At 39.4% G+C, this 27,839-nt stretch overlaps 1 protein-coding gene across 1 annotated transcript; it reads right to left on the bottom strand.

Annotated features, from left to right (window-relative positions):
- Window positions 1-730: 730 nt before the first annotated feature.
- Window positions 731-27,398, bottom strand: LOC124474365 (protein SSUH2 homolog). The gene is made up of 12 exons (XM_047030400.1): window positions 27,161-27,398; window positions 13,213-13,308; window positions 12,929-13,013; window positions 12,535-12,664; window positions 12,338-12,401; window positions 12,040-12,164; window positions 11,848-11,910; window positions 11,540-11,619; window positions 3,956-4,048; window positions 2,807-2,912; window positions 2,330-2,437; window positions 731-1,810 (listed from the first exon to the last, which is right to left on the bottom strand). Exons 1-12 carry the CDS (start codon window positions 27,183-27,185, stop codon window positions 1,676-1,678), a joined length of 1,110 nt encoding a protein of 369 aa, XP_046886356.1. The 5' UTR covers window positions 27,186-27,398; the 3' UTR covers window positions 731-1,675.
- Between the last annotated feature and the right edge of the window lie 441 nt (window positions 27,399-27,839).

Genomic DNA, 27,839 nt, shown 5'->3' with positions numbered 1-27,839 from the left:
ATGGGTTTAAGGCTCCACTGCAAACCGCCATAGCCTGCTGACCCCAAAAAACAATTTGAGCTTATCCCACAACTTTAAGCATGATGAATGTGTAAGGCCCTCTGGTGGCAAAAGTAAAGCAGGGGTTTCTTAATTCATTCAGATATTTCATGGCTGCTCTGTCTATGTAACTGTGCACATGACACTTCAGGATCAAGTGAATTAAATAGATTTGTATATTGGGGGGTTGGGAAGGTGATGTCACTATGACTTGAGGTTCTGTTGATTGTGGCTAGTGAGCATCGACATGTCAGGTGTTCCATCCCTAAACTACTTTAAAACGTATGTTCTTTAGACCAAGTCCTCTTCTGGTGAGACTAAACTACCTACCCTGACCTTTGAAACTAAACCCCAAGCAGGGCATTAAAGCTTGCTTTCATTCAACGTCACGCCAAGTGAATCCAGATTGCATTAGGGCACAGAGGCAAAGCAGGGAAACCACGAGATAATGCTTTAACCGGAAGAGGAAGAAAAAATTTATACGCAGACATCATTGGTTCAATCAAGGTTGAAGGCCCAACCTTATAAGAAAAAGGCCTATGATAGATAGTATGTGTCCAGCGATTTAAGTAATTTCTGTGTGTCACATGATTGTGGATCTCTAATTCTGTATTCTAATTCTTTTTTTAACACAAACACCATAATTGCTTTGAAATCTATTTAAAGATAGACTAAAAAATAAGCAGTAAAATTAGGGAGAACTGAAACAATTTATTTCAATGGCAGGACTTTCCCCTTGTCAGGAAATGGAGGAATGTGAAAGCCCCTGAGGATGCCAGGCTACAGTGGGCCACGGCTGTTTTGACCACCACAAATTTGTTCCCTTGTTATTTTTGACTTCCATCTGCTATGGCACAATCATACTAGTGCCAGGAACACTGTCACCAACACTCGTATTTCCAAAATGTTGTTGTTGGTGTGACTTGTTTTTCTGACAAATCATAAGGCTTGATGAATCTGCCAAAAATAGGGTAAAAACAATACTTGCACTGCTATGAGATAATGAGCCAACTAAAGATAATTTACAGTTAGCAACAGATTTTTTACAATAAGGTGTAAAAGCAGATCTAATCTGAGCATATTTTTTTTGTCTGTCTTTGAACAGTTCCCCTTGTCCCTTAAAAAAGGTCAACACACATGCTTTAGGCCCTTCTATTTATAGCCACTTCCATTTGCAGTACACTGTCTGGAATATTGTGAAACAAGCCTAGGACAAACAATCACTGCATAGTGTGGAGGTAAATACATACAGATAAAGTTATCAAAAGCTACGCGCAAAAACTAGTGTTTTTAAGAATGGGGTGTATCTGTAAAATACATTAAATAAGAATATTCCAATTCCAATAACAATCTTTCAACATGAAATGGACAGACAATCAAGGCAAATAACAGTGTCAGCTTTGATCCAGGCTTAAGATCATGTAAGATTATAATCATACAAATGAAATAGGCTTTTAAAATATATAAGGGCTATTGCTTCACTATATATCAATACATACATGTGTTATTTCTACTATACATGCTGACTAATTATTGCGAATAAACAAAAGATTAACATTGTAAGTTAAGTACATTAAGGACTGCCAATGGTAAGCGATTACAAACACATTCTTTATAAGAATTTAAATGTTTACAATTACAAAATACTACATGCAGAGGGATACTTTGCAGTGTAAATCTTGTTTTCGAGACCATAAATGAAGTATTCAAAGTCTTTTCCGTCGTATGCATAGAATGCATGAGTCAGGGGCACCAGTTCAATGCTTTGACGCTGCAAAACAAAAGACAAACAAAGGCTGCTGGACAAATTCCAAATCCTTGTTCACCATCATCAATAAGCAATTGGATTCCAAGACCATACTCCAATTGTAAAACTGGGACTACATCATAAAGATTAAGTAGGTAGACATAATTGTGTAAAGGCTACTAAATGAAAGGTTTGGTGGGATTTTAAACTAGCTTGTATTTATCCATTTACTCAAGGTGTAATCACCTAAAGGCCTTAAGAAAGGGGAGCAGTGGTTGAGGTAGCAGCAGGCACTGACATCTACTGGCCATAAAAGGAAATTGCATTTTGGGTGCACATTCCAGTGTTACAGGAAATGTGAGTAGTTCCATTTGTTAGATATGCTCCATAGGTTAGCTATAATGCTCCATTTGTAAGCTAGCCAATGTTTGTGTGGCACGGACTGTGCATAGGGCAGGGAGTGTGTGATCAAGAATGTGTACTTTGTGTGTGGTTGAGTGTATGTGTGTGTGTGTTTGTGTGTATGAAGAGTTTGCATCTGACCTGCTGTAGAATCCGGCTGACAGAGGAGAATTTGCTGAAGTGTTCCTGGGTTGCTATCCTGGACTGTTCACAGATGTCCTGATCAGGAAAACCCACAATGGGGTACACCTGAGAAGAAAAGCATTGCTAGTACTGGCCAGTACATACTGAATAGCAGGGGCGCCGCCAGGAATTTTGGGACCCATGAAAAATAAAATTTATATTTATATTTTTTGATAATTTCTATTCGTTTTTCAATTTTTTGGGGCCCCTGTCAGTCAGGGGCCCTTAGAATCGTCCTAGCTTCCCCCCCCCCCCCCCTATACGGCGCCCCTGCTAAAAAGACATGAGACAATTTAACTTAAATTAAATTTAAGGTAATTAAAATAAAAAGACTTGACTACAGTGCAATATGACATGAGAAGTAACAAGAAGACAACAGGGATCAACATTAAGGAAAGAATAGATGAGGAGAGGGAAGAGAAGACCACTCTTTACCAGGAGGTTTTCATCCACAAAGAACGGATCCGCGGTCACCTTTTCCAACTTCTTAAGAGGGAACTCTGGCAGGCGGTCAGGTATGAATTCAAACACATGGTTCTTCCTGTGACAGACATAAAGCAGGAGGGCAGAACTTGTAAGTAAACCACACTTAAATACACTTTTCTAGTTATCATGATTCAATTAGTATTTCAGTCAACTAATGGTTTACGCAGTGAAATTATTTGTTAGAACAATGTCTGTGTTCATCTTTGGTGGTGTGGTTCTGCTTTAAGAAGCCATTTGACCAAGAATACAGAGAAAGCTTCACATGATGTGGAATCTTATCCTTCATTAAGGGGCATATATATCCATACTTTAGAACCTAAGGTTAGCGCTGGGATGGAAGCAGCAACCAAACCAGCATGATGAGATAGCAAACCCACATCTTGATGGGAAGAAAGCAGAGGCAGATACAGTAAACTCTAGTCAACTGCAGCAGTGTTGGGTGCCCGTGTGGGAATTTCTAGTCATTTAAATAGACCATCTGTCCCGGCACAGGGCCTGTAATTGTTGTAACCTACTGAGGATGCAGCCAGTTTATTGTCAGGTGATGCCAACAGCTGACTTTGGCTTTGAGAGTTTTCTACCTCAAGCTTGTATTTCATGTTCACATCATCTTTAATGTTGTCTAGGATAAGTAAACAGACTGTATTTTGTGACTTTTGGGTGTACCACTAATATAACCTTTTTGCATTAGTAATTTGTGCGACTTAATTTATCAAGTCAAAGCCACTGCTGTTTATTTTCTCTTAATACACAAAGTAAAATCAGGTTAGATTTTGATGAATTTGCTCTTGCAGGACCTATATTATTTTAAACATTTACATGTATTCATTTAGCAGATCCAAAGCGACTTCCAAGAGAGAGCTTTACAAAGTGCGTAGGTCACTGATAATAACAACAAGATAGCCCCAAAACATTGCGGGTAGCCAAAACATGACGCACATATTGTGAACAACCAAAAATAAGTGCCAAAGGGAAGAACCATAAGAACATGTAGTTAAGCAAGTTACAATAAAACAAGATGAATCGCTATAAGTGCAAGTGTACCTGTAGAAAAGCAAGCAACAGTAAAAAATACGATAAAATAAAATGTTAACGCACCATGTTACAGTCAGCTGGATGTAGTTGAGGAGGTACTTTTTACCAGCACAGGATTCGCAATTTCTGTTGCCTTTTCCATGACAGAATACGCACCTGGGAGAACAAAAGGTTAGACCACAGAGATGGCAGCACTGTCGGCAGGGCTGGATTAACAAATTCTGGGATCCTGGGCACAAAGGCATAATGGGCCCCTCCCGACCCTCCTATCAACTCAACCACAGCTAGTTATATAGGTAAAACTATGTCGGTTACAAAATTCAATTGATTGCAGCAAATGAAAGATGAACAGCACACAATCCATAAATGTAATTAAATCATACATAGGCCTACCAGCAACGAGCATAATAGCATGTAATACTACATAAAGATGCCTTTTCAAGGCTCGACATTAAGGCTTGTCCACTTGTTCGGGACAAGTGGATTTTTTTGTAGGGCAAGTGGAAAGAAATGTACTTGCTTTATTTACTTTGATTTACTCTTTTTATATGGCTCTGACCTAACCTAGATTTTCAGTAAGTGTCCATGTGGTGCCGACATGCTGAAAAAAGTTACAAAGGAAACCAACCCGGATAGCACACATCCGCTGGAGCCCCTCCAAAAGTTTCATTAGCCCCCCCCCCTCGCAATTTCTTTTTGAAAAAATTATAATCTTTTTATTATATTTTTTTATTTTACATCTAAATGTGTTAATTTCTCTTCCTAAACCCCACTAGAGGACACTATTTAAAAGGATATATAAAAAAATGTATTCTGGGGAACATGCCCCACTGCATGCCCCACTGCAAAAATAATAGGTTTTATCTAGGGGCTTAGCCCCTCCAAAAGTGGAAACCTAGATTCCACTGCCTTATTTTCAGGCGGCGTTGTTAGCTACATTAAGGTTCACACTTGACTTCTTTTTTCAGAAAATAGCGCTGCCTTCAGCGGCTTTTTACATGCAACCCTATGGGAAAAGGAAAAAGGCGGACGCCTTTTAAAAAAAGCGCTGAGCCCGACGCCTTTTTGAGTTCAGTTTTCTCAACTTTTCAGAAAAGCTCTGGGTGACGTCAAGCGCCTTTTTGACAGCTGACCAATCAGGACGAGGAGAGTGGGGACGAGTGTACTTCCCTAGTAACCTTTTACCTTAGTTACCAGGCTTTGGCTATGGCTATGACTCCTCAAACGCCAAAGCTAAAGCAAGCAATAGCATAGCTAGCTGTCGATAAGTAACCAACGGAAAAGAATGGATAATAATGTATTGCTAGAATATATACATTTACATTTACATTTAGTCATTTAGCAGACGCTCTTATCCAGAGCGACTTACAGTAAGTACAGGGACATTCCCCCCGAGGCAAGTAGGGTGAAGTGCCTTGCCCAAGGACACAATGTCATTTGGCTTGGCGGGGAATCGATCCGGCAACCTTCTGATTACTAGTCCGACTCCCTCACCGCTCAGCCATCTGACTCCCATTCAGATTTTATATGATTCCCATTCAGGTTACAAAGTTCTCGACAGAAAGGCGCTTGACGTCACCCAGCGCTTTTCTGAAAAGGCAAAAAAGGCTGAAAAGGCGCTCAAAAGGCGCTGAAGGCAGCGCTTTTTTCTGAAAAATAAGTCAAGTGTGAACGCGGCTTTAGGCTGCTTTCTGAACGTTCGATTCAATGCGTTGCTACCTGCGTTCCAGAATAATTGACAGTTGCCTTGGCCAAAAAGGACGCGTTCTACTGTCCACCCTAGTAGAGTCAAGAAATATCAACCTCATTGCTAACATTAGCAGACGAGCTAGCACTAACAACAGGTGCCTCCTTTGAAAAGCAACCAGCAACCTCCTTTTAAAAAAAACTGTCGATAGAAAGCACACTTTGAAAAAGCGCTGCTCCTCTCTCTTCTTTCTCCTTTTTTTGCTTTCGCTTAACGCAGAGCCAGCGTTTGCTATAGGCGACCTAGGCAGCCGCCTTGGGCGCCATGAAGAGGGGGCGCCAAATACCAAAGTGCGTCCATTAATTAATCGTCCCGCACCACCAGCAGAGGGCGCCGAGGCTGGGTGGGGGAGCGTTTCTCCGATTTGCGCTTACGGGGGGTGCTGTTGAAACATAACATAACAGCAACCTAGCATTACATCCCTTACAAAAAATACGTATATTTAAGTATACTATAAGTATACTAAAATATGGATAGTACACTTTTAGTTCACTTTTGGCATACTTTTAAGAAGTATGCTTTGAAAATGTTTCACTTTTGATATACTTTTAAGTACGCTTTAAAAATAGTTTATTTTTGTAAGAAGTATACTTCGAAAATGGTTCACTTTTGATATACTTTTAAGAAGTATGCTTAGAACAGAAAATGGTATACATTTCTTCTGGAGTAGGATGTACGTTTTCTATTATTATACAGCAAGAACAGTCCATTTTTAGGTACATTACAGGTTACATTTTTTAGATCCATCTCATTCTAATTATTAATGCCTATGAAATCTATTATGCATTGCACATTGAATCTTTTTTGGTACTGAAGCTATAACCTTAATTACTGCAAAAACATTCTGAAGCCCTATAATCTTATACTAATAATTATCAATTGGAGTATTAATGGAAAAAAAACTAAAAAGCTACTTGAGAAAGAAGCAGACATAAGGGTGGGTTGCATTATGCATTTGAAGGTTATACTGTCAAACTGACTGAAGAACGAAATAACAACGTGAATTAATGAAGATAGTGTGGCTCTGGCTCAATGTGTAGTCAATGATGCAAGACGGTAAATAGTGTTAAAATTTGCTGATAAGTTTGCAGTTTTTTCGAAATACAAATGTAAATTCAATAATTTCGTTTTTTAAATGTGTCTGCTTAGAATAATTGTCATTGTTGTGCTGGTTTACCATTGTAACCATGAGTTAAATGACTGTTACATTTTATAAGAACAGCTGGATTCTTGAAACGAGAACGCTAACGCAGTCAATAGCCTCTTTCAGCTAAGAATCTGCAGTGAAATGATACTAAGGCCCCGTTTTCGCCACGTCACTTATGATCTGAGGCGTTTGAGGGGCCCCTGAACATTTTAATACATTAGTAAGTAATAGTAAAATTACATTTAGAAGTTTACTTCTTGAATTACTTACATTAAATGAAAGTGCACTTTAAAGTATTGCAAAGTATACTTTGAAGCTCTTTAGGAAGTATACTTCATGAACTGAAAGTGCACTACACAGGTTACTTTAGAGCAGGGGTGTCAAACTCATTTCGCATCGTGGGCCACATACGGCCTAGGGAGATGTCAAGTGGGCCGGACCATTAAAATTATACCATACTCTGCTATAAATAACCAAAATATCATGTCTTTCTTCTGTGTTATCTAGTTTAATTGATATAAAGACCATATCGTATAAACTCCGTCCAACCGCTTTAACAAGTAATGATCTCTTCGGTGGTGTAGTTGGTTAAAGCGTTGTACGGCTACATATTGTTAATGCGAATCTGGGATCCCAAGTTCGCGCCCCAGTCCAGTGAATCTCGTACGATATTCTTTAACTTTTACTGTGAGAAAATGACATAATTCTAAAGGCCTACGGATGTATCACAACATTTTAATGTGTGAGCACTAATATCAGATCAAAATGAACACATGTAGCCTTAATTAAATATTGAATAACGTAGGGTAGTCTACCGTCGGAGACAACCACTACGCCTCATTCAGCCAGTTTAAACGGCTGCTAGATGACGCTGTTCATTTTCAAAGCGCCGATAGTTCGGCTCTTTGGGCCGGCACAATCCGGAAGAAACCACCAAAGCTTCACAAGGCATCGTTCGCCCATCCCTAGTAGAGACCAAGGTATTAATTGATACCGTCTGCTGTTTTCAGTCTGTCTCAGTGATGCGGCTTGTCTTCTACTCTGATGGAAAGAGTGCGCCCCTTAGCGGATAATCCATGAATTACAGCGAATTAAAAATATTAATTCCATGTCTTTTATGCATTTTTTCCACTTTCAAATTATCCTGCGGGCCTGATCGAACCTCCTTGGGGGCCGGTTCCGGCCCGCGGGCCGTATGTTTGACACCCCTGCTTTAGAGTATTCCAAGGTATACTTTGAAGTACTTGAGGAAGTATACTTGATGAACTAAAAGTGCACTGTAAGTGTACTTTAAAGTGTACTAAATGACCTAAAAAGTGTACTTTCAAATGTACTAAATGACCTAAAAAGTGGGCCAATTCAGTTTACTTAGTACAAAAAAAGTATAGAAGTAAGTACACTGCTAGTATACTTTAAGTGATATGATAATAGTATACTTTTTATACTAAGTATACTTACAAAATAAACTTGAAGTATACTTCTTTTTTTGTAAGGGATAACAACACACCAGATTTAAATGTCTTATTAATTAAAGCAATTTTCATGTGTTTTGGCTAGTGGAAGGCCGTTATCGGCATTAACGTGCTGCGTTAACGTGAGACTCTTATCGGGCGATAAAAAAAATATCGCCGTTAATCTATTCTCAAAGTTGGGTTGGGAGCTGGGTCTATACTACGCAAGTTATGATATTTTACTGCGGATGTATACCTAGCCGAATTGCACTGTAGGGGGCGAGAACGAGTCTTCGAACCTGTGTGTATGCATTGTATATGAAATTACCACATCAAACGTGACGTGCTAACATGGATGCAGCTATGAAGCCACCAGGTTTGCTTCAGGGAAAATGTATTTTTAAGAACCTTCCCAATGGAAACCTCGACGACTAAGGTTGTTTGCACCTTGTGTAATGCGGCATTAGTTTACTGTAGGAGTTCTGCCAGTCTCAAATACCACCTAAACGCAAAGCATCCCTTAGCTAATGCAGAAGATGCTGGGCCAAGCACTGATGTAGCGCAGGGGAAGAGTCGTCGTCAAACTAGTATGTTTGAATGCAACCGAGGCAAGGCCGTCAGCACAGCTCTATCAACCAAGCTAACTAATCTCCTCGCTCACCTGGCTTGAGAAGCCCGTTCTCAAAGACTTACTTTTAGTCATTATTTGGGTAGCACACATTCTGAATGCCTTCGGCGGAATTCAAATGAACCCTTTTAATCTAGATTAATCTAGATTAATTCCAAGATTACAGTGAGATTAATCTAGATTTTTTTTTAAATCTGCCCAGCACTAGTTTTGGCACGTGTGCAAAAGAGTAAGTATTGTCTACAATTAGGCACAATAACTACATGCACATGGATGCTGATCAAAACTGATGAGTGGATTCTCAGTGGCATTGTCACACTATTCACAACTTCTAAACATTATTTCATTGTGTGAGCCATCTCATATAAAATTATTAATTCAATAGTTCAATAATTCACCTTTTTCTTTTGTTTAAGAAAAGTTGAGAAGGACAATATTTGCTCAAATTGGAAAAGAAGATCTGATAGAATATCTTTTAGAAAGAAATGCATTTGTGAATTAGGAAATACATTTGTGAATCGCGTTACATTTATTTGTGAATCATGAAATACATTTGTGAATCGCATTACATTAATTTGTGAATCATGAAACACAGTTGTGAATCGCGTTACATTTATTTGTTAATCATGTAACACATTTGTGAATCGTGTTATGTTTGTTTGTGAATTATGAAACTAATCTAACTCCATAGTTCCTCAGTCAAAATTGTCCTTCTCAACTTTTTTTTTTATTAAAGAAAAAAAGTGCAGTGGTCTCTCAATGTTTTCCAGAGCTATATGTCTGACAGATTTTGTTAATTGAATTAATAATTTTGCATGTGATGGCTCACAAAATGAAAGAATGTTTAGAAGTTGTGAAGAGTATGACAATGCCTTTACTGTCCTCCAGGTGTGTTTCTTAACACATGTCGACAGCCAGCCTAACTCTTTTCATATAGACGCTAAGTCAGGATGTAGCTTCCAAGCTCCAAGTTTTTTAATGAAACTGAGTAAAACGGAAAGTATACAAAAAATATGTTTTACAATTATGATGTTCAATTACAATCCAATTTGTCAGAATAAAGGTATAATAGTCTCTTTAGGTCTTCGGTGTCATTTCGTTGAAATAGCTTACTATGCTAGCACATTTCATGGCAGCAGGAAAAGTGATATACAGATAATCAGAGAAATAACTGAAATTACTAAGATCTATCGTAGCGACCTGCACAGACAGATGTGTGTGGCATGTTGGGCTGTTGTGTTTTGTGGTCATTGTTCAGTGTTAGCAGGGTCTGACATGCCAATCAACCTGCTGTCTGCCAATCACAGGAATGCACAGAATGTTAGGTTGCAGGGCATCCTGGTGGTTAGCGGGGGGGGGGGGGGGGGGGGGGGGGGCAGGGGTTAGGCTGAAGGGATGGGGCATTGTTAGGACCAGGTTTACATTTACATTTAGTCATTTAGCAGACGTACTTATCGAGAGCGACTTACAGTAAGTACAGGGACATTCCCCCCGAGGCAAATAGGATGAAGTGCCTTGCCCAAGGACACAAAGTCATTTTGGCGGGGCGGCGAATCGATCCGGCAACCTTCTGATTCCTCACCGCTCAGCCATCTAACTCCCTGGTTTAACCTTTTAGTTCTCTCTCTTACACCTGGGTTTCAAGAGAGCTTGTCGTGATTGTTCTGTGTGTGCTAGTACCATTCTGTTATTTAATTTGGCATAGGCTATGGCCAAACAGTAGCCTGTGTTACCGTGAATAAACGATTCAGATTCTGTAACGTCATCGCATGCCCGTTGCTTTCGGACCTAGGCTGGTCATTACAATACAATTATAATTAACCAAAAGTATTTAGGAATGGTTCTTACAGACGATGCGTTATAAGGAATGCGTTACAAGGGTCGATTTTATTTGGGATTAAGAGAGTAGTTTTGTTTTTTGTATTATCAAGGTGAAAAAGACTGAAATTCTAAAATGGCCACTAGATGGCGCTAAACTGCCAAGCCTGTTCTCTATGCTTGCTAAGGGCAGAACAAAGCCACTGGGAATCAACTCATCAGTTTTGATCAGGATCTATTTATATGTGCATGTAGTTATTGTGTCCAATTGTAGACAATTGTACTTTTTTGCACACATGCCAAAACACATGAACATTTAGTAAATAAAAAATAAATTCTAATTTGGTGTGAACAATAAATACATTGTTCAGAGATTAGAATTTATTGTTTTGAAAAAACAAATTTTTCATTCAAGAATTGAGCGAAAGCAATTGAGAAAAACTGTAAACGTGACGATTACACTTAGAACAGTGTTTCTCAACTGGTCTAACCACAGGACCCACATTTCTCTTTGGTCATACGTAAATCATGACCAGGGGGGGAGGGGGGGTGTTTAACTTTGTATAACTCAAGAAGGCTATCAACTTGGTGTCTCACGGTGAATGCGTGAGACTTGGGCAGGTCTGGTAACTTAATATACGTTAGCTTTTTTTACGGAGCCGAAGTACACGTCCCTCTCCACACCAACTTGCGATCCATAAGCTGAGAAACACTGATTTAGAGAATGTTATAAGATTGTTTCCAAAAATGAGCCAAAGCGATTGGAAAATAAACTGTAAGTGGTTATCTATCCCACACGCACAGGGGTGCTCATAGTTATCATACAGTTCTCAAGGGCTGAGAGAGAGATTCTTACCTTCTTCTGCCCCTCCCGTGACAGCTTCCGCAACGTTTGTTTCTGGTGTACCTGGAGCCATGGCAAGCTGTACAGCGTTTCTTAGAAAAAAGGTTTATCCTACATCATCTACTTTTCTCTTTCTTATCATCAGAAAAGGAATACTGACAAAAACATGAAAAGAAAGAGAGACAGAAACAGAGGATGTGTGTGGTTTTTGTGTGTATGGGATCTATACATCTGGGAGTGAATGTGAGAGAGGTGGGAGACAGAGCAAAACAAAGTAAAGTGAAGATATAGTGGAAAGGGTGTGTGTGTTACACACTTACCGATCCTTTCCCTTGACAGTGTTTGCAGCGCACTCTGCCAAAGCCGTGGCATCGGTGGCATGGCTGTAACACACGTTGACCATAGAAACATTTTCTGTCACACAACCTTTATTTGAGAAGGGGAGTCAGGAAGTAAGAACATATCCCAGGTTAAGAGCTGGGTTCTATTGTCAGGAAGGGACTTTAGTGTACCTTAACAACGGAGGAGTGGGGCACACAGATTTTCTGGACCTCATCTTTGTATCTCTGTGGCGCTATCACAGGAATATCCCAAGGAGGCGGGCTCATGCCATACTGAGGCCCATCCACATCCTGGCCTGTAACAGATTGAGACAGATACTGTATATGTACTGTATGTATGTGTCTACGTATGTATTTATACAGTCTCTATATAGATATACCGTATATAGATAGCTAGATAGCTATAGCTAGATAGAGAGAGAACATAATACTATTATATACATTCATTTTATATTATATCTCTACATACCACCAGTAAATGGTTGACACTCCCAGGTACTAGATCTAGTCTCTGTGTATGTTTCCAACCGGTACTGCAAAAAAAGAGCATTGCGGCCACTACCAGAGAAACGGGTCATATTCGCCCCATCATACAAATGATACAAAGAGTATAATACTTTGAAATTGATGTGTGAAGATCAGTGGTGGAAATGTTTGGTTTCCTACCCTGTAGACTGTGAGAGGCTTTAGGTTTTTAAAGACCAGGTTCCTAGCAGGCTTGCTACTGTAGCACCACTTTGAGGCCACAAACTTGAGCAGGGCTTCTCTTGCCATATCCTCAGATACGGTGGGTACCCTAGGTCAACATAAACACAATACTTTTAGAGAGTGCCTTCCAACGTCATAGACTTAAATCAGCTTTTACTGCAGAACAATACTTCTGAAGTTACAGTCATTGGAATCCAAGCTGAAATAAGTTTCATTATTACAGTAATTTAGTAGAGAAATAGTGGCAAATAATTGTATAATTGCAAATACATATATGAGTGATGGAAAAAAAAAAGTGTTTTCACTTTCTCATTCCGAACCAGAGCAACGTCTCCCTTAAGGCAGCTCTAACCTGACAATGGGAACAGAGGCATTCCTGTCATTCTCAGGCTGGGGGTTATAGGCAGGTGGAGGGGGGTACAGCTGATCTGCAGCATCTGGGGAGAGAGGACAAGGCACTGTTATCAGCCACAATGTACACACAGAAGAGACAAAAACAGGGAAGGAAAGGAGGATGGAAACAAGGAAGAAGGCAAGGCAAGATGGGTTGTTGGGATGTCTTATTGGTACAGTATGCAATAAGATAGTCATCATAGAGTGAGATGTAACGACAAATAACTGGATATTCTGACTCACCATCTCCTTTAGGCTCCTCATAACCTGTCACACAGTCCAGCCAGCCAGGAGGAGGGGATGTGGGACCCTCTTCTGGAATGTTGGGATCGAACTCTCCTAAAGGTGTTAGGGTAAATTGATAGACAACCTTCAGCTCAGTTTCAATGGAAACAAGTGGTTTGCACATATCATTTTTATGATAAACAGCGCTGCTCTTGATTAAGTATTTTTCCTCTTCATTAATGGAGTGACAAAGTTCAGTTGAATTCTGGATTTGTATAAGTATTATCAATCTGCAGATTGGGAGAGAAAACCAGACCTCTGACAATAAATGAAAACACAACACCAGGCTTAGTCTCGATCATTTCTCTCTCAGCTCTGAATGCCTGGGGACCATCTTTAATAGGGCACAAGAATGTAAAGACAGAGTGACAGTCAGGCAGTAATGATGTTACAACAGTCTAAAAGAAAAAAAATCACAGCTCCCAGCCCATGACCACTCTCAGGACAGAGACATCATAGATGGCAGCCTCCCCATATACCCCCATTTGCCAAAAGGATCATAATAATAACAATGCATTTGATTTATAGTGTGCCCTTCATTGTCAAGGCAATCTCGAGGCAAAATAGGTTAGACTTTTTTTTTTTTTTTAAGCAATCAAGCAGTAATTGGCCAGAACCTCTGTGTGGAGAATGGGCTTCTTGAGGAGGGGCTGATGACTGCAGTTTGTCTTAAGAGACTGAGCCAAAGGAGAGGTACTGGTTAAGAGATATTGTAAGTCTCCAAAAAACTGATGGCTGATCCTGAGCAGCCCTACTCAAGTTAGTGTACATTGATTCATACAGTATAGGGACCTCTCAAAATAATGCATTTATATAAAATACACATACTTTCTTTGCAATTTCCATATATACAATAATTTATAATATATATGATCAAATCCTATAATTAGGGTTCCTCCGGTAGGAGGGAACCTATTGTTTTTGTTAGTATTCCTATTATTATTATATTTCTCCGCTAAATGGCCCAACAGCTCAAAAAGTCCGGGACCCAATTTTTTCCAATTTGGCCCAATGATACAACAGGTCACTCATTACTCCCAGACGGCTAGTGGCCCATGTGCGCCCACAGGTGGCGCTATAAAACACGCCCAAAGTCTACGTGATTTCACCAGCGCCCCGCTACTCCAAAATGCCTGAAAATCGGTATACATGCCTTATTTCTCATGGGGAACTAAAAAGCCTCAACGACCCATATTGTCAGACTTATGAATGTTCTTGAATTGTCCAAATTTGGTACAACCTTCAAAACCCTTCTACTCATAACCCATAGACCCAATCGACTTGAAATTAGTTACAGATGTGTAGAATACATGTCTTTACATAGGGTGACATGGAATAAGAAATGCAATACAAAATGGCTGAAAGAAGTGTATTTATGTAAATGTACAAATTGCTTCAATATTTTTTTTTGTTAATAAATCAAATATAATTTTGACTGATTGTTTTTCAGACCTAATACGGTTCAAGACAACATCAATCTCTAGTACCATAAACAATTTCACCTTGGTATGTCAATATATGATTGAATTCAATTGAATTGCTCCACAGTGCGCACGCTCCAAATTCTCACAGACTCATCCTGCCCCTTGACACTAGGGTGACCACCTGTCCCGCTTTGCATTGTGTCGCACATCATTTTCACCCCTTGTTCCGCAGGTCGCATATAAAAAATGCTGTGCTATAGACCAATTATTTGTTTGTAAACAATCAGGATGCGCGCGCAACGTGGCTGCAGAAAACCGGGAAAGGATAGCATTTTAAATGGCAAAAGGACCACACGGATAATACAAATAGTTAGATTTAAAAAGACCAAAAGCTCATAAAGTTCATAATTGTACACTTTTACAGTCAATTCTACATTTAAAAAGTCGAGCAGGGCAGCTTTCAAGAGATTTGAGAATTCTGCTTTTAGTCAGCTAGTCCGATTATTTTTCTGATTTGTTTAAACTGGCAATCTGAGTGAGACTACATCCCAGTTACACTGTTTTGACGTTAGCCTCAGTCAGACTCGCTCACTGGCAGTGTGCACAATGTTGTATTTCACTCCATTCTACACCAGAAACGTCAGGGAGGACTGCCTAATGTAGATACGAGTCTGGTCAAGATAGCCAGAATCTCGGATTTCTTTAACCTGTCTGTTTCATTCGTCATTTGCCTGAGAAAGCGACCTCCGTAAGCCAGGCTAGTTTTGCCCGATCACTTGGACAGGCTATTTATTTAAGGGTATCGGGGTCAAGTGACTTTTGAGCATAGACAAGTGAACGTAAATGTATTTGTCCAAAGGCCAAGAGCCTCAAAAAGTTAATATCAAGCCCTGCAATCCAGTGGCCAGAGATATTTGGCCACCAAAAATGTGTTTGTTACCAAACCTCGAGGAGGGAAGCCTTTAGGAGATGTAGGAATTGTACTTCTAGCCAGATGCTCTGATTATTTTTGTGATTTGTGGAAAACTTGCAAGTGGAGTGAGACTGGGCACGAGGGTACAATGTTTTGACTTAGCCTCAATGACAGACTCGGCTCGCTCACTCACTGGCAGTGTGTAAACGATATCGTAATTCACTACATTCTAGTCCTAAAACGTCAGGGAGGGCTGCTTTTTGTAGACAAGAGTCTACTGAAGATAGCCAGTATATAGGATCTTTCAAAACAAGCCTATTTAATTTGTCATTTTCCTGAGAAAGCGACCTACGTTAGCCAGGCTAGTTTCACTCGGTCAGCCTATTTAAAGGTCTCTGACAGTCAGAATCACTGTTTACAGGCAAAGTTCGAGCTGGTCTTTGGTCAGATGTGTATATTGACCAGTTTAGAGCTAAATACTCTTGCCAGAGCCTGGAATCGAGCCAAATGTTCTGAGTGACTTTGCATGGCCAGGTCTCCATCAGTTCAACACATTTGGATTCAAGCTCAAGTAATGCCACTGTATTTACATTTACATTTTATCCAAAGCGACTTCCAAGAGAGAGCTTTACAAAAGAGCATAGGTCACTGATCATAACAACGAGGTAGTCCCAAACATTGCAAGCAGCCAAAACATGAAGTATACATTGTGAAAAAACTAAACTTAAGTGCCAAAAGGGAAGACCCATAAGAGCAGCAACATACAATTTACAAATTAAAACAACATGAACCACAAAAAAGTGCAGGACTGTACAGTGTACAACAATCAAAAGTAAAATATTTCAGAGCGAGTACAAGACTTAACTTCGTTATATCTAACCTACAAGAGCATTTCACAGTCAAAACTGTAGTTAGGATTCCTCTGTCAGGAGGAAACCTATTGTTATTGGTGGTTTTATTATTTGTAATTCTTGTACCATGGGAGTCTATGGCAGCCCCTAGACCCCATCGACAACTTTTTGAGAAATTTGGCACACTCATTAAGGACAGTTACTTCTATAACTACACCAAGTTTCATGTCTCCCATTAGACCACTCTAGCACCACCAATGGGTCAAAGTTGGACTTGTGTTTACACACGCAACTTTTGAACCGTATGACCGATTTTCAAAAATGAGGTACCATTGGATTCCCTGGATCAAGACGAGTTTAACACACCCTATGGCGTCAATTTCCAGTTATATAGATTTTCCGCCATTTTCGGTTTTATCAAAAACCTTTGAAAGCCTACTCCTCCTATAATTTTTGTCAAATCTTCTTCAAAATGACCAGAGATGATCTTCAGACCAAGCCTCACAAAAGTTATTGAAAATCATTTTTATCGTCACAACCGTTTGTCCAGTACAGCCAATCAAAATTGGCAAAAAAGCAACCAAACAGGAAATTGGATCAAACCTCATCAAATTTTTGAGATATCAACACCAAAGTTGGTATATTGGTGGAAGATCTCCAATGATGATTGATATACAGCAAATCAAATGTATCGCTAATGCTCAAATTATGCTGTACACATCCGCCGGTCAAAAGGTGATACATTGATTCAATCACAAGTTCATATGAAGACTATTGAGCATGTTTAGTACTCAATCTGAAAAAAAGTTGAATGTAAGATGAAAAGTAGATTTTTAATTAATATTTTAAATATACATGCTTGGCTAATTTCAGAGCTTTTCGGCTAAATCCTCTCTCCCCTCCTCCTGCCCGCGCGTGCTCCAAATCCTTACACACTCAGCCTTCCCTTTCACATGCGCGGGCTTGGCAAGACGCACACGCAACATTTCAGGAGAGTGTGGGCTGACCAAGCCCCCACTCATTCCTTAGTCTCTAGCAAAGGCCTTGTGGATCTTGATGGGATTGCATTTCCGATTTTGTATGCAATGGTAAAAAGTTCTCCAAATCCTGAAACATTGATAGTAAAGGCCAAGAGTTACAACCACACTTAAACAAAAGCCCATGTGGATCTTGTTGGTATTGCATTACCGATTTTGTATATAATGGTAAAAAGTTCAAAAAATCCTGACAAATTGATAGTATAGGCCAAGAGTAATGACTACACCACAAATGGCCCACCATTACCCATAGGTGGCGCTAAGGCTATGCCCACATAGTCAATTTTCAGTTTTGTACTCAAATCTGAAAGAAAGTTGAATGTAAGATGAAAAGTAGATTTTTTGTGAATATTTTAAATATACATGCTTGGCTAATTTCTATATCTTATTTGCCAAATCCTCTCTTCCTCACCTCCTCAGCGCACGCACGCTCCACATTCACACACACGCAGCCTTCCCTTCACACACGCGCGGGCTTGGAAAGATGCACACGCAACATTTCAGGAGAGTGTGGGCTGACCAAGCCCCCACTAATTCCTTGGTCTTTAGCAAAGGCCCATGTGGATCTTGTTGGTATTGCATTTCCGATTTTGTATGCAATGGTAGAAAGTTCTAAAAATCCTGAAACATTGATAGTATAGGCCAAGAGTAATTACCACACCACAACTGGCTAACCATTACCCATAGGTGGCGCTACAGGCCACGCCCTAAAGCACAAAGATACAAGGCTTTCAGGAATGGATAGGCCCACCAAGCTTGCTCCATTCACTTCTTGGCTTGAAATAAAGAGCCTTGTGGATCTTGATGGTATTGCATTTCAAATTTGGTATCCTATTGGTAATTCTGCACCATTGATTTTTCTAAACAGTTACAATTTGTCAAGAATATACATTTTTCAATGGTTCGCAATGCTTTACACATCAGCCAGTCAAAAAAGTTCATATGAAGACTCTTGAGAATGTTTAGTACACAAATCTGAGAAAAAGTTGACAGTAAGATGAAAGGTCGATTTTTGGTGAATATTTGAAACATGCATGCTTAGCTAATTTCTAGGCAAATTTCCAATGAAATGTGTCCCCTGCTCCTCCCCGTGCGTGCTCCAAATTCTCACACACTCATTATTCCCTTGACACACGCGCGGATTTGGCAAGACGCACACTCAACATTTCAGGAGAGTGTGGGCTGACCAAGCCCCCACTCATTCCTTGAATGTCTGCATAAGCCCATGTGGATCTTGTTGGTATTGCATTTCCGATTTTGTATGCAATGGTAAAAAGTTAAAAACATTCTGAAACATTGATAGTATAGGCCAAGAGTCATAACCACACCACAAATGGTCCACCATTACCCATAGGTGGCGCTACAGGCCACAAACCAAAGCACAAAGATACAAGGCTTTCTGGAATGGATAGGCTCACCAAGCCCCCTCCTTTCATGTCTTGGCTTGAAATAAAGGCCCTTGTGGATCTTGATGTTATTGCATTTCAGATTTGGTATCCCATTGGTAATTCTTCAGCATAGATTTTTCTATACAGTTACAATTTGTCAATAATATACATTTTTCAATGGTTCGCAGTGTTTGGAGGAATCCGCCATTACTGCTTGCAGTTATATTTTATGTTACTTTTTACATCTAAGTGTAGATGTAAAAAGCTTCATTTTTCACAACTGACATGGATCTTTACTTCACTTTTACAGGTCTGGAGGGTCATGCAGAGGCCTGCTCAACAGAGTTCAACAGAGGATGCTGATCCCTTGCTGGACTACCCCCCTCTAGCTGGACAGAATCAGAATCAGGACAGCTTCTCTTCGGCCCTGACCCGAGGACAGCTTCATCCAGCTGGCCTGCCCTGACCCCCTGCCTGCAGGCCCTGCTTGCCCCTGCCTGCAGGCCCTGCTTGCCCCTGCCTGCAGGCCCTGCTTGCCCCTGCCTCCAGGCCCTGCTTGCCCCTGCCTCCAGGCCCTGCTTGCCCCTCCAGAGACAGACAGTCACCCCACAGACACAGTAGCTCTGCAGACTGCTTTTTTGAGGATATCGATGAAAAAGGACAAACCAGCATTTTTTACTTTGATGAAAGTCTACTTTTTAATCCTTTCCATGTCCCAGCATACCAAGCTGCTGACTTTTAGTGTCTTAAGTAATGAAACCAGTTCAAGTTATTGACTTTTGACCTGAATCCAATGATTGGTCATCTGAATAAAAACCACTCAAGAGAAGTACTGCTTCTTGGATGATTTGTGCTCCACATCAGTACATCTCACACATTTGCCTTTGTTTCCATGGGATTCATGGAATTGCTAGTTTCTGCTCCACCATTGTTTAATACAAAATATAATTTAGGACAGCAATTCAATTTTTGTGTTATCCTTTCGCATTACACACATTTAGTCAATGTACTTAAACTCAACCGATTGTTGTCATTTTACCATACTGTTCATATTGAACAGACATCAGTGTTTGGGAAGATTACTATATCCACTTTTGATCTGTATTTCCATAGTAAATTTGGTCTTTAATTTCAATTGGAAGGGGTATTAAAAGGTCTTAAAAAGTCTTAAATTTAACTTGTTTACACCTGTAGAAACCTTCTGAAGCCCCCACCCCCCACTACAGAGACAGTTGGTGACAGAGAGGCGCAGACATTAAGTTAAACATAGTTATGCCTTAAGAGTAGAGAAAATAGAGACAAAATGTGTAAATGGATGTTGAAACTCAGTTCTCTGAGTTGGTGCATGTCAGTTTAGGCAAAGGTTGTCTTTTAAACCTCTAGGTTTAAAAAGAATTCAGATTTGATTGGAACTCTCTCTTTTATAAATGTATAGTTGGATTTGACATTTAACAGCCATTAAATTCATTAAGCAAGTTGTTTAACTCAAACAACCATAACACAGTAGGCTACATATGGTATACAAAGCTGCAGTCAGATTTGCCGAAATTGTTAGCTTGGATGTTATCTTGTCATATACATTGGGTCTTGATGATGATGCGCACGCAGCTTCAAGGCAGAAAGACGCGTTACATTTCAGGAGACGCAGGGACCTTTGCGTGTCAGTAGCATCTCGTCATATCACACAGTCGGAGCACAGCTAGATCATCAGCGTCAGCGCTCTTGGGTACTCAGCATGCAGTGCGGCATGTCAAAAAACGCAAAGCCTGAAAGGGATTTCAGTTGTTGCGTTCGTTCAGTTAGATGTTTGTAATATTGTTGTTTGTTAGTTAAAATAATCTTGTTGGTCACCCTGAGAGTGCATGTTGTGTGGTTTAATCGGAAGTGAGAGTCGGCCTTCATATATTTGTGTCGGCAAGGAGATCATCATGGACTATGCTACAGACCTTTTGCCAATGAGGCTATTCTTCATTATAAGATGACTGTGGTTTTGGAAAGCAGTCTAAGCCATCTTAGAGAAATTCTGGAAACAGTGTAGAGAGCAATGTGTTTTGATTGTGGGAGGCAAATTTTGGTTGATGTCTAAATTCATGCGTCCGCTACAGCATTTCTGTTTTGGATTGACTTGTGCTGGGAGGGAGGTTAACGGCATGGATTGGGGGATAGTGTGCGGGCAGGTGTGTTTTTATATAGGGTGAAATGGAATGAGAAATGTAATACAAAATGTCTGAAAGGGGTGTATTTATGTAAATGTACACATTGCCGCAATATCTTTGTGTCAATAAATCAAATATCATTTTGACTGATGGTTTTCAAACCTTATTGGGTTCAAGATGACATCACTCTGAAGTACCATCAACAATTAAAAATATGATTGAATTTGAGTAGTTTAAACTTTGGCTGAATCTAACAACTCTTACAACAGAAGAAACAGCTTACTTTTTTATACAGTAACTGAACATGACAATATTCAACACTGAGAATAGCTCAATGGCCTGGGACAGTGTCCTGCAAAGTATAAGGTTGTAGGTTTGAATCCAGCTGCAGTCTTAAATTTGAATATCTGTTTGGTTAAACAGGATGACATAATTATGAAATACCATGCGCAATTTCATGCAATTCCACTTTGAAATGTCAACCGTTTCTTAACCTTTGTCCCAAAGCTGACCAAAGCTAATACTAGGCCCTTTCTACTCATACATTCTCAACAGTTGGTGTGTAGCAGAGAGGATAGAGAGGCTGCCTTGTAACCTTATGCTTATGAGTTCAAATCCCCATTCAGCCTATTGTAGTTGGCCCAACATAAAGTCGTTTTGCTCTCTTGTTGTCCAACTCTTGACCTTCTACAAAGTACATTTTTATTATATTTTGCCATTTTGCGGAGGAACCCGCATCGCTGCTTGCAGCTATATTATTATATATATAATTGTTATTGTTTTATGACTTTAAATTTCTGTACCATATTGCAATATTTTGGTAAACGTACTTATCTAGATTAAAGTAAAAAAACAATGCTTGACATATCAGGGATAAAGTACTATTAAAGAGCCTCCTTCATGTACGTTTAGTCACAAAGTATGCATGAAGTATTTACATAGAACACTATTTGGATTACAATGTTGGCCAACATTTAGAGGTCGATCTTTTAGGCACAGGTGACTTTAGGAGGTGGGGTGGGTGACTTAGATTCTAAATAGTCCAGGCTGTGTTGCAACTTAAAACTGTTAACTTACAGTATTATCCATTCAGGAGATGTTCTGTGTTGTTCTATGCACTGTAGGACAAAGGCCTGATATGTAATACTGCAACACAACTACAAAATGTCTTGTTAAACAGAACAACGTAGTAATAAACTAACAACAATGTAATATGTTAGACCTAACGGTGCGTTCACACTGCAGCGGGGCGGGCAGAGCGGGGCGTGGGCTTCCAATTCATTTTCAATGTAACCAGGCGTTGACGCCCGCGTAGGGCATTGTGGGAAGGCGAGCGGGGCGTCGACGCTCGCGTAGGGTATTGTGGGAAGGCGAGCGGGGCGGTGAAAGTTGGATTTTTCTGAACTTTATGTAAATGACGAGCGTGAAAACGCCAGCGATGGCCAATCGGGTTGGTTTCTTGTTTCTCGTAACGTAGCAACTGTTGATCATGGTAAACATTTCTAGGTTTGACAATTTCAAGATGGAAGAGCAACTCATCGTATGTGTGTCTTCATACCCAGTATTGTATGATACGTCAATGTTCGATTACAGAGACATAAACAACAAAAATGATGCCTGGTGCAGGGTTGCTGAGGTTGTCGGCGTCCCTGGTGTGTTGTATTTTGTAGTTTAATTCAGTTTCTTCACATTACGTAACTTTCTTCTGTGCTAGCTGCATAGTCTAGCTAGCTCACCCGGCACACGATTGACATTCAACGCTGAAATGCTGGCTGGCAGCCACTCGCTATCCATACAGTGAATGTGTAGTGGCAAGTCATAATCTAGCGATTGATTTTCAGAGATTTCGAGTAATATAATAAAAGGTTACACATGTCAACGTTTATGTCTGATGCATCTTTTTTTTCCAGCTGGAACAAGACCCGTTCCTTTGAGACCGAGGTGAAGTTAGTTTCATATTCGACATTCGACATTCGTCTCACATTCGGAAGACGCAACTTTGCAGCGCCGAGTTAGGGATCGGGTGAAAATTACCCATACAATTTTAAAAAATGATGACATTTATAATATTTGTATGACTATAAAACCTCAAACAAACAGCAGAGCATTCCAACAATGTCTGACCTACTTCCACACCCTTTACTTTTTCAATAAAACTTTTTAAATGATAGAAAATCGCTAATCTCTGAAAATAGCATGACATCCTTGCAAATCTCAAAAACTTTTGCAGACTTGTTGAGAAAAATCTCAAATAAACACCAGATTATTCTAATGATGTCTGGCCTACTTCCACACCCTTTACTTTTTCAATAATGTTTAAAAAAAAATTATAGTAAATCGCTAATCTCTGAAAATAGCATGAAATCCTTGCTAATCTCAATATCTTTTCCAGACTTGGGTCAAAAAATCTCGAATATACACCTGATTATTCTAATAGTGTCTGGCCTACTTCCACACCCTTTACTTTTTCAATAATGTTTTAAAAAATGATAGAAAATCGCTAATCTCTGAAAATAGCATGAAATCATTGCTAATCTCAATAATATTTCCAGACTTGGGTCAAAAAATCTTGAATATACACCATATTATTCTAATAGTGTCTGGCCTACTTCCACACCCTTTACTTTTTCAATAATGTTTTTAAAAAAATGATAGTAAATCGCTAATCTGTGAAAATAGCATGAAATCATTGATAATCTCAATAACTTTTTCAAACTTGTTTCAAAAAATCTCGAATATACACCTGATTATTATAATAGTGTCTGGCCTACTTCCACACCCTTTACTTTTTCAATAAAACATTTTAAAAAATGATAGAAAATAAATCGCTAATCTCTGAAAATAGCATGAAATCTTCACTAATCTCAATAACTTTTATGGAACCCCATATATATTATGATTACAGCCTTTGCTTATTTTCATTGCCTGTTTCTTTTTTATCTTAAGCGTGCATTTAAACACAGTGGCACAAGTTGTGGCAATGAGTTTTGCCAAACAAAGAAAACCAGATCTCTGACAATAAATGACAACACAACACCAGGCTTAGGTCTCAATCATGTCTCTCTCAGCTCTGAAAGCTGGAGGACCATCTTTTATAGGGCACAAGAATGTAAACATAGATTGTGACAGTCAGACAGTAATGACGTTACGACAGTCTCAGAGAAAGAGATTCACTGCTCCCAACACCATGACAACTCTCAGACTAGAGAGTTCATATGGAGCTCTACTTGTGGTCATGACAAAGAACGTTTAGCCAGTACTTTCTCCTGACCCCGAACATCTATTAATCCTGACACATAGACACAATCTACTCTTATTAATAGCAAGTTTACATGAGAACTTACTAACTAGTATCCAATGACTAGTTATATTGATAAGTGAATAATGTAAGCACATAGGAAATTCCAATTTTTTCATAACTCTTCTTTCATTGGCTCCCTTGCATAGACCTTGCGTGCGTGTGTGTGAGTGTTTGCGTCATCAACCCTAGTTGACCATATAGGTGTCAAGCAAATGGTCACCAGAGTTTGCGTCTCCATCTATTCCAGGTTTGGGAGTAGGCCTCTCTTTCCACACAAGGAATGCTGAACACAGTATCATTTTATACAGAATAAAAAAAGATAGATCTTCAATTTTTCTGACAGGCAGACACTCACAGTGATGGGGTGTGTCAAGGGGTTACATCACAGTAATCTTACACATACCTCTCTCTCTCAATCGCGCTCTCTGTCTGTCTGTCTGTCTGTCTGTCTGTCTGTCTGTCTGTCTGTCTGTCTGTCTCTCTCACTCTCTCTCTCTCAGTCAGGTCAGTATCGACTGGAATCAAAATATTCCTTATATATAAAGTGTTTTACCTAAGACTTGACAGCTGAGACTGTCAATTGATCCGTTGTGGTGGATTGTGATCCTGTCTTCCTGTATGACATGATTACTCGTCTTCTATAAAATTTCAGAGGGATTTCATGCTATTTTCAGAGTTTAGCGATTTTCTATCATTTTTAAAACATAATTATTGAAAAAGTAAAGGTTGTGAAAGTAGGCCAGACACTATTAGAATAATCAGGTGTATATTTGAGATTTTTTGACCCAAGTCTGGAAAAGATATTGAGATTAGCAAGGATTTCATGCTATTTTCAGAGATTAGCGATTTTCTATCATTTTTTAAAAAACATTATTGAAAAAGTAAAGGGTGTGAAAGTAGGCAAGAAACTATTAGAATAATCTGGTGTATATTTGAGATTGTTTGACCTAAGTCTGGAAAAAGATATTGAGATTAGCAAGGATTTCATGCTATTTTCAGAGATAAGCGATTTACTATCATTTTTTTAAAAATATTATTGAAAAAGTAAAGGGTGTGGAAGTAGGCCACACACTATTAGAATAATCAGGTGTATATTCGAGATTTTTTGACCCAAGTCTGGAAATATTATTGAGATTAGCAAGGATTTCTTCCTATTTTCAGAGATTAGCGATTTTCTATCATTTTTTTAAAAACATTATTGAAAAAGTAAAGGGTGTGGAAGTAGGCAAGATACTATTAGAATAATCTGGTGTATATTTGAGATTTTTTTACCCAAGTCTGGAAAAGATATTGAGATTTGCAAGGATGTAATGCTATTTTCAGAGATTAGCGATTTTCTATCATTTTTTTAAATGTTTTATTGAAAAAGTAAAGGGTGTGGAAGTAGGTCAGACATTGTTGGAATGCTCTGCTGTTTGTTTGAGGTTTTATAGTCATACAAATATTATAAATGTCATCATTTTTCAAAATTGTATGGGTAATTTTCACCCGGTCCCTAACTTGGCGCTGCAAAGTAGCGTCTTCCGAATGTGAGACGAATGTCGAATGTCGAATATGAAACTAACTTCACCTCGCTTCCATAGAGTGCAGGTGGCATTTAATCTTTCACTTGGCCTAAAAAAAGTGTAGAAAAAGATAACCTGTTGTGTGCTGTAGATAGGATCATGTCAGATCTAGAATGCGTATCGGATTTTTGCTTAATGTGTGTAAAAGTTGTATTTTGTCCGCACATTTGCCATTACATTATACGAACTACAACAGTGATTTAAGTGAACTACAGCTCTGAATGAATCTGTCTGACACGCCCCCGAGCGTGGTGCACTGTGGGAAGGCCGGCGGTGCTGAGCGGTAAAAAAGTCTGCAGTGTGAACACACCATAACTATTCATTCAATTATGTGTATAAATAACAATGTCAGGATAAATAACAAAAAGAAATACCAAGATCTTGATTATGGTAGACCAAGTCATGCCTGTGCGTCATTTGCTACTCAGAGCACCTAAATTATTCCCAAGGGTGCTTTCCATCTAATTGTTTTTTTTAAGGAACAAAGTTAAAGGCCATAAAACACTGGTTAGACAATACCTATAATGGAAGATATAAATATTGTAGCAACAGTTTCCCTGAATAACAGATGTGGAACACGATGGGCAGACTCTAAAAAAGAGAGCTGTAGAAAAGGGGAAACCAGCCTTGATTACAACTCAGACAATGCACCCAAAATACACCTTGGCATTCAGCAAGTGGACACTGAATCAGCAGCAAATAGCTAAATCTACAGTCGAAAATATCACAGCAACAAGAAGAATGGATACCCATTAAAGTAATCAAAAGTATTTTCTACTTTGTCTTATTTAAGAGGTTGGTTAATCAGAAACAAACGTTCCTAATTTCTCTCATAAAAAGAAAAAACGTGACTATGAACAAGTGAACGTGTGTCTTGTGACAACATTTGATAAACTCTAAGACCAAGAGAGACAGGCGGGAGTCACATATATAGCCTAGTAATTACTTGATTTAAGAGATGTTTGAAGCATATTTGTTAAATAAAGTAAATCAAACATGTGGGGCATTTTGGGTGTCTTTGTCTAAACTACCACACATACAACCGGTGGAGAAACAGGAATCATTAAGGAATCACATTCCTCCGTTGACTTTTGCAAAGCCAAGGCGAATCCTTTGAAGCCCCTTTGAAAGTCAATATGTTGGATCTGGGGAATGAGAGGCTGTCTACGTTCATTATCTTGTGGTACAATCAAATACAGTATATTATAGTGTGTAAAGCAGGCGTTTAACGCCATGCCGTTTTGAGAAAACAGCACAGATAGACAACTCACCCAATTCTTCGTCTTTTTCGTTCATGGTTTGTTCAGTATTAACTTGCAATGTTCAGCTTTTGAAAAGCTCAAACAATTACATAATCGTCAAGTCTTCCAACCACGCCCAAGAAAATACGATCAGAAGAATATTAATATAGTTTAGTCAATAAATAAAACAGATCACTTGTTTAATGTTAGACTGGACTTTTCTTTTTTTTTATCGCACGAAACTTCAGATGTAGGAGGGCCATGGCCTACGTCTTTAGGTATGTTCGACTTCATGCAGCGCCGGCGGTGCCACTCGGCTGCAGCTGGCTGACTTGAAGCAGTGAATGCCTTTGGCTGCTTCAAGTCAGCCGGCTGCAGACGCGCCGCCGGCGCTGCATGAAGTCAAACGTAGGTTACCTTTTGGAATGATCCTGCCAAGCGGCGTGACACGCCTTCAAACTTCATACTTTTGAGGAAGTATAGTCAAAGACTGTTTAAGGACAGCCTGCCCACTCCCTATTAAGCCCCATTGTACCGAATTTTGTTGCAGTTCCACCAAAGTTCCACTGGGAGTGATCGCGGTCGAGTGCAAAATGAATGGGAGTCTATGGAGTATGGCTAAACGGCTAAATTTGTCTCTTTTGCCTGATTGTCGTTGATAAATCTCAGATTTGATTGTAGTTTTTGCATGTTAAACATGGATTACAGG

This window comes from Hypomesus transpacificus, chromosome 2 (assembly GCF_021917145.1).
Source record: "Hypomesus transpacificus isolate Combined female chromosome 2, fHypTra1, whole genome shotgun sequence".
NCBI classification, from domain to species: Eukaryota; Metazoa; Chordata; class Actinopteri; order Osmeriformes; family Osmeridae; genus Hypomesus; species Hypomesus transpacificus.
Note: the sequence above shows the minus strand (reverse complement) of the source record. Positions and strands in the feature narration are given on the sequence as shown.

Bases quoted from the DNA above. Each gene is read 5' to 3' on its own strand.
- LOC124474365 (XM_047030400.1), bottom strand. From the start codon at position 27,185: ATGAACGAAAAAGACGAAGAATTGG. The intron at 13,014-13,212 runs GTGAGTCAGAAT...CTCTCTCCCCAG, and splicing joins TGAGGAGCCTAAAGGAGATG to ATGCTGCAGATCAGCTGTAC. The intron at 12,165-12,337 runs GTATGTAGAGAT...AATCTGTTACAG, and splicing joins GTGTCAACCATTTACTGGTG to GCCAGGATGTGGATGGGCCT.